The sequence below is a fragment of the Capsella rubella genome, unplaced genomic scaffold (assembly GCF_000375325.1).
Source record: "Capsella rubella cultivar Monte Gargano unplaced genomic scaffold, Caprub1_0 scaffold_7, whole genome shotgun sequence".
Lineage (NCBI taxonomy): Eukaryota > Viridiplantae > Streptophyta > Magnoliopsida > Brassicales > Brassicaceae > Capsella > Capsella rubella.
The window spans coordinates 4,400,410-4,414,144 of record NW_006238917.1 but is presented as its reverse complement, the minus strand read 5'-3'; the positions used below and the strand labels follow the sequence as shown (position 1 = coordinate 4,414,144).

General features: G+C 32.3%; 2 protein-coding genes across 4 annotated transcripts; one reads left to right on the top strand and one right to left on the bottom strand.

The window, feature by feature from the left end:
* The first annotated feature begins 106 nt into the window (after positions 1–106).
* LOC17878481 lies at positions 107–1,978 on the top strand. Of its 3 annotated transcripts, none has more exons than XM_023778353.1 (3): positions 107–198; positions 743–1,430; positions 1,641–1,978. In XM_023778353.1, exons 2-3 carry the CDS (start codon positions 743–745, stop codon positions 1,766–1,768), a joined length of 816 nt encoding a protein of 271 aa, XP_023634121.1. In that variant the 5' UTR covers positions 107–198; the 3' UTR covers positions 1,769–1,978. The 3 variants fall into 3 exon arrangements, with proteins under 3 accessions (XP_023634121.1, XP_006284313.1, XP_023634122.1); XM_006284251.2 differs by having other exon boundaries at positions 163–222; XM_023778354.1 differs by lacking the exon at positions 107–198 and adding an exon at positions 231–651.
* A 154-nt stretch (positions 1,979–2,132) lies between these two features.
* Positions 2,133–4,155, bottom strand: LOC17878926 (auxin-responsive protein IAA27). Its single transcript, XM_023778352.1, has 5 exons — positions 3,586–4,155; positions 3,211–3,464; positions 2,976–3,117; positions 2,745–2,806; positions 2,133–2,425 (listed from the first exon to the last, which is right to left on the bottom strand). Exons 1-5 carry the CDS (start codon positions 4,017–4,019, stop codon positions 2,388–2,390), a joined length of 930 nt encoding a protein of 309 aa, XP_023634120.1. The 5' UTR covers positions 4,020–4,155; the 3' UTR covers positions 2,133–2,387.
* Positions 4,156–13,735: the final 9,580 nt, after the last annotated feature.

The window sequence follows — 13,735 nt, the reverse complement described above, 5'->3', positions numbered from 1 at the left end:
ATTACAGAAAAAAGAAAAAATGTCGAAGTTCTCATCCGGGCTAAAAGGTCGGTCGGCCCACTTGAAAGTTAAGCCCAATATAACTTAGGATTGGGATAGAGCTGTTTCCGAGGTTGTAATTTAATTCAAGGAAAAAAACAAAAACCTGCGTCTGTCTTCTTCTTCTCGCAGCATCTCTTCTGTTAATTTCCAGCAGAGGTTCGTGAACATTCCAATCTCAATGCAAGCTCTCTTGAATTATCCTTTTGTGTTCTTTTTACCTTTTTCGAGATCCGATTTAATGTTCTATTCTTGTCGTTTCTAGGTTTTCATGGTTTTGGGAAGTGATCTTTCGCAATTTTGAAACTTTATTAGAATCGTTTGAATCATAGTTTTATGTTGGTCAGACTTGAAATTGGGTTTGAATTTTCGGTGTATTGAGATCTACTTGGTTTAAAGCTACTCTCTTTTGCATGATTTTGAGTTTATTCCTATCTAAATTAAGAAATGCAGTTTCGAAAAAAAATAAAACTTGTTTTTGTGTCTAGATCACTTTGCATGGCTTTTTCATAACTCCAAGATACTTGAGAATTTCAAGAAAAGTAAAATTACTAGTTCTTTACTGCATCTCGGGAGCCAGGCTTCTCAACCAATTGATAAGCATTTGGCATAGTAAAGATGATTTCACATAGTGATCTGCATCATTTTTTCTCTTTGATACTTTGTTGCTGAAGTCATTGTATGCTTGTTTTGTTGTTTACAGATGAATTTTGGGTTGCCGAGAATTTCTTGGTTTGGCAGCATCAGCTCGAAGAAGGATGGAGCTATGGTTGAAACCATGACATCGAAGACGTCTCTTGTGGAACAGCCAGAGCAAGAGAAACCGACAATGTCTATCTTGGAACAGCCAGAGAAAGGGAGTTCGACAATTTCTATCGTGGAACAGCCAAAGCAAGGGAAAGGATTATTTGATATCAAATTATGGACCTGGTCCTTTAGTTCAGCTCTTCCTTGGGCTGGAAATGCAGGTGATGGAAAGCAGAAGCCTACTACTATAAATAGAGGGTTAAAAAGGCATGCCCTTTCTCGAAGGTCCTCAAGATCAAACAATGGTGTGAATACTGTTTATCGGTTTAGACCTTATGTTTCAAAGGTTCCGTGGCACACAGGGACGAGGGCGTTTCTCTCACAGCTTTTCCCGAGATACGGACATTATTGTGGACCCAACTGGTCTAGTGGGAAAGATGGGGGTTCGATGGTATGGGATCAGAGACCTATTGACTGGTTAGATCATTGCTGTTACTGCCATGATATTGGTTATGATTCTCATGACCAGGCAGACTTGCTAAAAGCTGACATAGCATTTCTTGAGTGTTTGGAATCAAACAAGCGCATAGTTACAAGGGGAGATGCTCAAGTTGCTCATTTTTACAAAACAATGTGCATAACAGGTAACTGCAATGTCTTTATGTTTCCCTCTGTGACATGTTGGATCTTAGTCATTAGGTCAGTATGCCATTATATTCATGTGGTTCAGTACCCTATCTAATATGATGTAAAATGTGGGATTTCATAGCTGCCATTATTATTCTGATATTAGTTGTGATTTCTGATAATAGCTGTCTATATATCTTGAAACCATCTATCTTGAAATCTCTCAGGTCTTAAGAGCATACTAATACCCTACAGAAGCTACCTTGTGAAGATACAATACAGGCAAAATTTACTCGACTTTGGCTGGATATTGAGCAACCTCAGCAAGAGAAGCTGGAGTTTTCAGAAGAATTGAGACATAATGAAGCATATCGGAGTTACTCTGCAATCCCGGGCCTTTCCGGTATCTTCGCTATCGTATTGTACATAGAAGTTGTAAAGAGAAGGAATCTGAGGATTAGGTTCGGTAGATATATGAAAATGTGGAAACGCTAGTAAGTGGTGTGTGTCTTTTAAACCCGTTGTATATGTTTGGTAATAATATGATCCGATCATTTTGTTTGAACGCAATAACTCTATCAGAAGATCTATATATCTGCGTGAAAAGTCTCTGGACTAGATTTTGCACTTTGCATCATTGAGATACACTGTTTGATTCCCCATTGGCTAACAAAATACCAATCCGGGTAGATATAACAACATTGAAAACGTCACCCGGGTTACACACTACCAACCTTTTATACATATGAATTATGAAGTCTTCCTTGGCAAACACACATATACAAACCCATATGATCTACTAGATTGATTAGAGACAGAAGAGGAAGATGCCTTATTAAAGCTTAGTAGAGGCTGTTTTAAGAAAGGTCACTCCTAGCACACAAAACACAAAAATACTTCAAAACAAAATGGCTATTACATTTCTTAAAAGCATATATTTTTTCAAACATAATTATCACATAAAATGGCATTCCCTAGTTCCGGCTTCTGCACTTCTCCATCACCCTTGGAGCTGCATAGAAGAAAAAAAAAAATAGATTTGTGTAAGAAACATTGTGTCAGTGACAGTTTCTTCATATCGTGCAGTAGTAAGGTCCTAGTGTTTAAGAGCTCGGAAGGACCAGATGGCACTTTTTTCGAGTCTTTCCATTAATATGTTTCTTTTGCTGCAGACTGGTTATAGAAGCCAGCATGAACCGTAAGAACCACGAAAGTTTAGAAGGCTGTCTTAGTTCAATATGGACCACTTTCTAATACATCTTAAAACCACTACATGTGTGGAACAGATTGATCTACGTAAAACTAGATGGGTTTAGAGAAGAAAGACTAACCTAAGCCGATAGCCTCAGAGCTTTTCATGATTCTCAGCTTCTTGCAGGAGCATATAAACATTCTGCAGAGAAAAAAGACAGTAAGAGAGCTTCACTGATCATATATTCTTCTCTTAAGCTAGAAATGTTCTGAGGCCATTAGATATGATATTATAATACTAGTCACTAGATGTTATTATACAACAATATCAAGTGGTTGCGATTGATATTAGAGGTTACTTAAAGACTTACTCCCAAGGGACATCACCGACCAGCATCCAGTCACTGTCTTTATCTTCATAGGTAACAACATACTCAGAACCACGCAAGAGAACAGTCAAGCGACTCTCGTTTAACCCATCTCTGCCACACCCTCCATGAGACCCAAATTGACCTTAAAAAAAACACAAAAACACCCAAAAGAAAACAGTTACACTAACTCTATGTCACAGTTATGAAATGTTAAGGAGAAACTAGAAAACGTTACCAATGGTGAAGCAGCTAAACATCTTCTCAAGAGCGGAAGAGAGCTCAAGGTAGCTCTTGTAAGTCTTGAGATCGATTTTTCTCAAGTAAGGAGCACCTTCCATACTCACTTTGACATACAAGCAAGGTTGTTCTGGTCCAGACTTAGCCTCTGCCTCTTCTGTCTCTGAGTTATTACCTGGTTTCTGAGTTTGAGAAGATGCCATTGAGTTCTTCCTGAATGATCTAATTGGTGGCCATCCCACCACTTGTGCTCTGCTCCATCAAAAACAAAAAACATCAAAATTCTCTCTTCATAGAAATCACAAAAGCTTTTTACGTTTATAATACTCAGAGAAAAGAACGAAATCAGAGGAAAAAAAAAGAAGAAGCTTACTTTGAAGCTGGAGCTGTTGCAGAGCTCTTCTTCTCCTTAACCGGAACGGCCGGTTTAGAGAAAGCTGTAGACTTTCCATCTTTCACGACGGAGCAACCGGGACCAGAACCCGAGCCGGCATCATTAGTAGCAGTAGTGGATCCAGGAGAGAAGACCCATTTGGTAGACTCATTAATGGCGTCAGAGAACACCCTTTTGGCACCTGACACAGGACAGCTACTCTTGAGAGACAAGAATCTTGTGTCTACTCGCTCCGGTGACTCAGAACCTGGTAACCCAAGTCTCAACTCGGTTGCCTTGAAGTTCAAACCTTCGTCTTCGAGGACGTTGTGATTGTCTCTGGTTTTGGTTTTGTCAGACATTGTTGTTGCTTCCATGGTAGGAAACTCTGACAAACCTATGTAATCATGCTCTGCTGCTACAGATTCAGACATTTTTTTTCTTTCTTTCAAATAAGTATGCGGAGAAACTTTTTAAGCATTTAGTGATTACCCAAAAAAAAAAAATAACACTTTCTTGAGAGAAATGGGAAACAAAAAATTCTGAAGTTGAGATCAACTGTAAGGTTTATTTGGGGGAGAAAATGTATTAAAAGAAAAAGAAAAAAAAAAGTTGATGAGATTGAGAGCTTTATTTTTACTTTATCGTTCTTTTTTCTTGTTTTTAAATTTTGGCAGTAATCGTATTTTCCCAACAAGTGGACAAAGGTATACGTAATTTTATATTTTTGATAATATGTAATTAGAGTAAGTTATTTCCTCTTTGGGGAAAGTTTAAAGTTTAAACACACACAAATCTATCGCTGTTTAGATTAGAAAATGTTTGTTTAAAATAAAAAAATGGTATTTGGCAAATAGTTTATACATACATGGTCGTGTGTAGACAGACATCTATTCCCCGACAGGTCACAGAAAGCGTCTGTACATCTTTCTTTTTCCGCCCTTCTCTATCTCTTTATCACCGTTTTATCTTTTAAATTTTACTTTGAGAAATTACTGTTATAATATGTTTTAAGATTCGTTTCACGAGATCTAACTCATGATGATTATTTATCCGTGAAACAATCTGTACTCATTACTACTCATTAGAATTTGTTCTTAGTTGAAATGAAGTTGACTGCATGATAACTTTAATATCATTTCACCCCCAAAAGTGGAAGTTAAAATGTGATTTTTCTAGTAATGGCGTACCATTGAATCATGTACACGATAGCATAACATAACCTATAGTAGAATCAAACGGTTTTGGAGTTTAAATTTGCCAAACTAATGTTTTAAACACTAAATAGTATAGCTTATAACGAGTAGAAGACATTATTAACAAGTCGCCAATAATTGCGATGGAGGAGGATGATTAGACTACTTGCTTGGGGATGAGAAGAGAGAAGAGAATCTCGAAAGAAAGAAAAAAAAAGTGAAGGGGCCATGGGGGCTCTCATTGTTTGGTCCACCAGAAGCATGAAAAGGGGAAAGAAACAGTGAGGAGGGGTAGGTCTCTCTCTTTGCCACTTAGCCGCAGTAGCAATATTGAGCAGTGTTCCCAAAAAGAATTGTGGTCTCCACACTCCACTTTTCATTTTTATCATACTTGTGTTTTTCCCACAATCAAAGCATATATTACAATTTGACTACCTATTATTATACAACTTTTGAGAACTTGGATCAAACTCTTAAATGATCATATCAAATTTTAACTTTGCTAATATATATATATATATATATATATATATATATATATATATGCTTCTCTATCTCCAAATCTACACATTAAGTTTTCTTACCCAAGTTAATGGCTAATCTCGTGGTCCGAAATCCTTATGTTTTTTTTTTTTGTAGTTAAAAAGAAAAACATGTGTTAGGGTTTGAAACCATATCTACTTAACCAAAGACATGAGGATAATATATTATGGTGAAGGAATATATGACATGTTTTTACATCTACCAATGAATACTATCTGACTAAATCGTTTGTACCAAGGACAAGTACATAACAAGTTCAGAGACATAGAAAAAAAGACGTGTATGTTGCAGTATTACACCATGCATAGTTGAAGTATAGTAGTAATTTGGTTAAAGCCTCTCTAAGGTGGATTCATATTTGGATCTTATCTAAAGCTTTTTTAGATTTGTGTTTTAGTGTAAGTTCGAGTGTCTTAATCATAAGGTGCCTTTCTTTAACTTTTCCTTTGTCTCTCTCTTTTTTTGGGCAAGTTTTTTGTCGTTTCCATGGACATCTCATCTTATATTACACCTTAACTCACCCATCTAATCGTGCCATTAGTTTCTTACAAAGCTTCAACGTATATCGGTATATATCACTTGTTATATACTTGTTTCATTAAAAAATTACACGTAAAAGTGTTCGTTGTTCAGTTCTAGTCTTTTAATTGTTATATATTTATCAATTTTTATAACTTTTCTACTTTCTTTTTTTGAATTAGACATAAAAATTATGACTAATTGAAAAAAAAAACTATGTAATTAGTTGAAGGTCGAATGGAATAACACTAAACCTAAAAATGTTAAATCAGTGGACGACCGTACTTACAGCGTTAGTGAAAGATCGGTTTGTGTCGTAATCGAAATAAAAAGTAAAGAAAGAACAAAGAGACAGTGTGAATCTTTAGACAAAGCAGCCACTTACTTACCCTCCTTGATTTAACGTCTATACGAAGAACCTCATGCTCCATTATAATTCATAAACCTATTAGAGATCTCTTCGAATCAATCCAACGAACTGTAAATGATTAGATCGATATAATTTTTATCTGTCGTCAAATTAAACCGCATTATAAATTTATAATGGTAAGTGCCGGTTCTAATATTTCTGAACTTCGCAGTCTATATAACTGACCCGAGACTGTAAATTTTTGTTTTTCCTTCTCTTTATGTGATTTCAAACATTGTAATCATGAGATCATTTGATTTTCTTTTTAGATACATACATATGGGCTAACATTATAGAAAGTGCTTTGATATTGGGAGATTGACTTTGTCAATCAGAGTCGACGTTTCTAAGTCATAAGCCTCAATGATATAGATTTTACATATGTGCTCCTTATATGTAAATATATGCATATTGCTCTCCTCCACTATCAAGATTCTATGAAGAAAAATAATGCTTTTGCCACATGATGATATTTTATTCACCTTATTCTATATATCTAACGACCTCATGTGTGCTAATGTCTTTAAAGTTGACACAAACAATTTTGTGTGAAAAAAACAAATTAATGTTAAATGTGTTTGTATTCGACTTCAAATGGTTCTCTAGGTTACTGTTATTGAAAATGCAGTGAACTGTGTCATCAGTACTTGCATGATGCATATAATGTAATATCATATCTATCAAAATCAATCGGTTAATAATAATAGCGAATTTATGTCTCATGAAACGAGTTCCTTAAGTAGTGTAATAATAATACCGGGATTGTAAAAGTACTGTTCCATCGACACAAATTGTACTTATGTTTTTATTGCTCCTTAATCCTTAATTATAATGTCAAAACTTAGAGGCCCATGGACTGTTACTGTATTACATACATATATGTAAGAAAAATGCCCACAAAGTTATGGACTCTTGGCCCAGTAAATGAAATCAATCAAAATTATATCATTCTAAAACTTTAGGGATTGCAAAAAATAAACTCGACGCAGGAGGAGATAAATCATATATGTGTTTCTTCTCACACCAAAATATAATATATATATATATATATCTTCACCAGAAAAAAAAATATATATGATATATAAATCATATTTGTAAGCAAACTGTCAATTCTAATCGTGATATTATGATGTTTTTAACAAAATTTGTAAGGAAACAAAGTCCAAAGACGTACAAGTTTTCTGTATTTTAGTGCATACATATACTCTGAGTCATTGAGTTATATACAAAGGCTTCATTCATATTCTGCAACTCAAAAAAAAAGTGTCAACTCTAGCAATCAGTATATATCCTATATCTTGATGACAGAAAGAATGGATAACCACAAATGTTGCTTTTCTAAAGATAACAAATATAAAAGAAAATTATATTACTGATAAGTTAAAGTAATAAAGATGGTAACAATCATTCAGATAATCAAACATCTATATTTTCTATTAGTATATTTCTTGTTCCATTAATATGAGAAATACTGTAGTTACTCTCTTAAAGAAAAATGTGGACACTTGATTATTCGACGGCAACACTGGTTAAGTAAGGGGTCCTTGACTATCCAGTGAGTTGATTAAGTCAGCAATTAGTAACATATATTTATAAAACTAATACAAGTTGTCATTTAAAACTCCTTTATTTACTTAGGCCTCCATGATTTAACTTCATATGCAATCATACTAGCTTTATATAAAATATATATTTTAAAACGTGTCGGTAATTCTCTATTCTCTATCTAATACAGATTGACAAAGAAACACTCCCGTTTGTGTAAGACTATTCTACAAGGATACATTTCATAAAGAGCTATATGTATGTGAATTAATCAATTAGAATAGTTATTTTGGTTGACATAAGAGGCACTAAATATAAGGGTCAACCGCATGTCTTCTCCATAATCATAAAATTTTAAATACACAAACTTATGTTAGGTGGAGAACAAATCAAGAATTTTTTCCTGTTTTATAATATTTTGCGACTAATAAAGCTTAACTATTAATATAAATTTATAAATTGATTTGTACAATAGACTAATGCTTGAATAGTAAATACAACTTTTGAAAAAAAGAAAGGTGAAACTGTAAATATAATAAGTACACGAGTACGATGGAAACTCGATTAAGAAAGAAAAAAAACAATAGTAGACTTCATGACTTCGCTTGACACCTCGATACTTACGATAGACTGACGTCATACCAAAAAAAAAGGAAACTGCAATGATTTGCTAAATTTTGGAAAAATAAAAAAAAATTATTAGAATTTCCACTATATCAAAGAATCCGATAACAAAGAATCCGTAGTTTCATGGCATTAAAATAGAATCGAAACTTAGTGTTTCTTTGATTAACTCTGTCGAATCTTGCACTTGCACAATTTTAAAGTGTTTTGTTTTCTGAAAACGTTTCGTTAGATATGAATCAAATTGTGAAAGAAACAAATTGATACGTAACAAGTGGTTGAACATGTAGGCCCGATGCTGTCTTAAACAAACATGATACCGTCACTTTCACGTGCGAAAAGACCAACGTATGATAAGAGAGTTTTTGTTTTAAGTTAATAGTACTTGTATCAATTTTGTAATTATTTTTACCTATCTATTTTGTTACAAAAGCAGTTTAGTTTAATTGAAAGCCTTGTAAATTATAATTACCGATATTGCAAAACATCTGATTTTTTTTTTTGCCTTTTTTACAAAGATAAAATGTAAGAGCGTAATGATAAAAATTATATAGCAACACTAATAATGTGAGGTTGAAGCTTATACGTTACACCAACGTAAAGTTAAACTTATTAAACTTATATTTCATTATCCTAAAGCCGACTGCATTTGAAAGCAATACAAAGCAAAGTTTTAGTCAGCTAAACCAAAAGCTGGTCGTAATAGTTCTAAGAGTAATTAGTCTCTTAAATAGATATTTAATTTGACTTGCTCTTCTCATGGTGATGACTCTGTCTACATAAAATCTTTGCATCTTTATCCATATTGTTACGATTATTTTTTTGTTGAATGAGTAATCCAACTTTTTCGTATTTGGATATATACGTATCAACTACATAATCATACGTAATTCTGTGAAACCTTTAACACTGTATTACAGTATTAGAACTCCTTGTATTGCTCATCCCGATTATGCAATTTTTCTTCCGTACATTAGCATCCACTTGACAAGGACTACTCATTGTTAAATATGCTTACAACTGCAAGAAAATGAGCTACAAGTCATGTCTTGAACTAAATTTTGAATACATATATGCTATTAAACTGTACAATCTCTTGGCTATACGAACTTGAAATGTGCTCCAAAGGTGTCTGGACTGGATTAACTTTCATCTATTCCAAGTATCTTCAAATAGTATTTTCGAGACAATGTTATCAAACCGTGTTGCTATCCTTATATATTCCTCAGAGTCTTTTACAGGTTTACAATCCCATATCGATCATATTCTTGATAGCTATCAATATGTAATAATCAACATATATAAATATATACAATGTAATTGTCTGTGATTGATTTTGCATAAACACATATCTACAGATTATAAGGAAAAAAAAAACACAGAGATCTTATATAATATAAAAAGTCGTCATTCTATTTTATACATAGTTATGCATTACCCCATGCTTGCCAGAAGTCACATAGCTTTGGCCTAGATCATCTGTCTCTATTAAGTCACGCAACACATGACATATTTTATTTTTTCAATAATCAAACGAAAGTGGAAATTACTACTCTTTAAAAAAATATAAAATAGGAAAGGAATGAAAATTTCAACATATAAATCAAGTTTGATTGCTTTTTTTTTCTTTTCTTTTCTTTCTTGAAATCAAGTTTGTTTAGTGAAGAGAGAAAGCTAGTGGACAAGTTGATTCGATGTAATAATTCTTACACTAATATTCAAGAACGCATTTATTCCTAACAATAGGGTTTTTATTACGTACATATGAATTTTAAGGTTGACTCTGACTCGCTTTGTCTTCTCCCTATTGTAGCTTCTCACCAGTTTCATTCCCACGTGTGACTCGTCAGCACCACGTGCGAATCTTAATTCTTTCTTGAATTTCAAATTCAGGAATTTTTTTTTCTTTCTTTTCTTAGCAAATTTCCAGTAATGGTATATATTTAAAATAACCATGCTTAATCAACAGAAAAATACCAAAGTAATTTCTTTTTTAGAATTTAATAATAAGCTTTAATTAATTAAAGTTTTATATTTTTACGTGACTGTGTTTTATAGACCGAAAGATAGAAATAGGCTTTTTTGCACGTGCAGGGCCACCGACCCATATCAGACTCTCTCATACAGTTTTGTCATGTAGTAAACAACTAATTGGGCTTTTCAAACATGGCCTGTTCCAAATATCATTTCGGTCCACGGGTTTCTTTAAAAGTCACGTGTTTCGTCACGTGACCAGAATCTTGTTTAACTTTCTATTTTCGTTTAGATGATAAAAAATCTTATTTTTAAAGAAATCACATTTGGATCACGTCTGAGTCCATAATCTTTTATATGAACCTGGGTTATACTGGTTTGGTTTTCATAGTATGAATGTATGAAGAAGTCGTCTTCACTATTCTCATAAGTCATAAGCATTTAAATGTGTCATAGTTTGCATGAACCAACACTAGACAACAATATGGTCTTTTGCAACAAACTATTGAGAAATAGTGAAAATAACATCTACATCAACAGTTTGGTCTATTTTTTCAACGCATAATTGGAAGAGGTTGTAAATATCTAATATTCATTGTTCATTTTTGTATGCCATGCATGATGTAACTCATATTGTAAAGTAAAAATATCTACAATTTGGAATTAACTAACAACTACACCAAACTCTTGATTTGGTGCTTCGTTTTGCTGTGAACAAAATTTTAGATATCCAATTCGTTCTATTTTATATAAAAGACAAAAAAAACTATTTTTACTTATTCGAAGAAAATTGTTTAGAAGACATTTTCCTTAAAACTTTAGAATTAACTTTTCAATTTTCCATAGTAATATAAAATATAAATTTTACTTTTATAATGTAACTTTTTAAAAATAAATATGTAAATACAATGCGTAACATAGAAACCTAAACAGATATCCAAACTCTTTAAAATATTGTTATTTGTGATATAATTCGTTTCATACTGAAGTTATTTTAACAATTTTTTACTTTGAATTATTGCAGATAGCTAATATTTTAGTATTAAAAAAAGTCTAAAACGGATTAATTGTTTATCCGTGTTACCATCCACAAAAGCAGTTGCCTTTGCTTTATAGGCGAGGAAAGTAATTAGAGTTCAATGAGTGGAGAAAAAACTGCAAAAGAAAACGTTTAATATGTAATTATAAGAAGACAAAACAACAAATAAATAAAGAAACACAAAAGGCATGATTTAGGGGTTTTGGGATCTGTAGTTTAATCACACTTAATTAATAAGTATTGAGAGTGATTGATGATTTTTATTTAATTAATAACCATATCGATATCGCCACTGAGATATGGTCTACCAATAAATTCTTCGTAATTTCAATTATATAATTATGGATAGATAGATAAGTCATACATATACTGTATCCGGACATAGATGCTAATTACCATGGACATAGATGCTAATTACCATGGACATAGATCTAAATCTCATATATATAAAAATAAGAGTTTACCTTCATTTTTGTTGCTATGGATTTAATTATAATCGAAAGAGTTTACTTATATGATATGACGACAGAACGTATATACGGTCCATCATATAGTAGACATCATAATGTACTTCAAGTGTTACTCATATCCACATATTCGTAAACAAATTCACGAACGATTACGGCAGCTTATAATTTTTTATGGCTTGGGGATAACTAACTAATTTCACAAGTCGTGCTAATACGACAATTGTGTCGGCTTCGTTCCTTTTAAAAATGTTTATCTCTTCCTTTAAATTATTGTTTCTGCTAAGAAAAGTTTTATTTTTTTTCTTTAACCTTTATATACACAACTAAAGTCGAAGCTATACATTTTATTGATAGTTAAGTAGGTGTATACTTTTAGTTTTCGATAACTTCTCAAAAAATCTCATACACCAACACTTAAAATGTGAGTAACTAGCTAGAACAATATAAACATAGGGATCCAATGTAAAATAATTTTTTATTAAATTGTTTATGAAGACAAACATGAAAATGTATAGTTGATGATATGCATATTCATTTGATAATTCTATAATGTTTTCTTGAATAACAAACGGATACGTATACAATAAAATCCATAGAAATGGTCGGTACTTAGTATATATAGTACATAAATATATTATAAAATCTTTAAGAAAAAATATAATCGATAAGACTTACAATTTCTTTCTGCATACGTACATTTTGTAATATCAGTGATGTTATCTTCTATTCCGAAAGTATAGTACTGCTGAATTGCTTTACAAAAGAAAAAGGAAGCTATTTTTTTTTTTGGAAAATTCTTGTGGATTATGATTGTTCAATTATATACATAACTACAAATTAAAGACATACGGGTACACATCCCACAAAACGTCTCAAAAATCTCTTACGTAAGTATATGAATTTATACAATATATAAATATTTATATATATGGTTTTGTTTTTAGTTAGTTTTTCAAATATATTCACTTTTGTGGTACATAAGTACTATATCACAACCATAGCCACGAATTAGAATCCAATTAGCCCATGTTACTATCAAATCTAACCGTACTAATTAGATTCTGTTATTTACCTCCAAATTTTGTCTTCCCAAATAAAAGACCAGGAATAGTTTTCTTTTCTTATATCAACAAAATATAATATATTTGAGTTTGAACATAGAGACTAATACAGTATAGTCTTAACACACAGTAACTATGTTCCAAGTCGTGATTAAAATAAAAAATAGAGTTCAAATAAAAAAAGTATCTAACTAATTTGAAAATATAATACAATGTATTATGTATATAGGGGTGATATTGGAGGAAGACAAGAAAGAGGAATTTGGTGCTAAGTGTTTGTTTGTAAGCATTAAATAATAAAAGAAGAAGAAAACATTAATTTAGGGAAGAGAATAAATATGGGAAGAAACGACACATCCTCTCCGACAAAGATTTTGGAAGCGTGTTAGAAAGAAAACTCAACCCTATTTGAATCGGTTGGACCAATTTGACTGTGGACCAAATTTCTAAGGTTCGCATTGTATATTGTTTTCATATTTTCTAAACACGTAAATTTATTATTTAGTCCGTGAATGTTTTTTAGACTATATAGTCTTCTCCAACCAAAAAAAATAATTAAATGTGTTTCAAAGGTTAATATATATGCTTATTCCTTCGCCAATGATGATTTAGGAGTGATGTGTTGGGTTTTTAATCCTTTTATTTCTTGTTTATAATTGAGTTTAGGTGTATTATGGTGTCATTAATGTAGTCAGCTATCAAGTATTTTCTCCATTTTTAATCATTTTTCTAGTAAGAGATCAGATTTGAAACAAAAACACAACAAATTG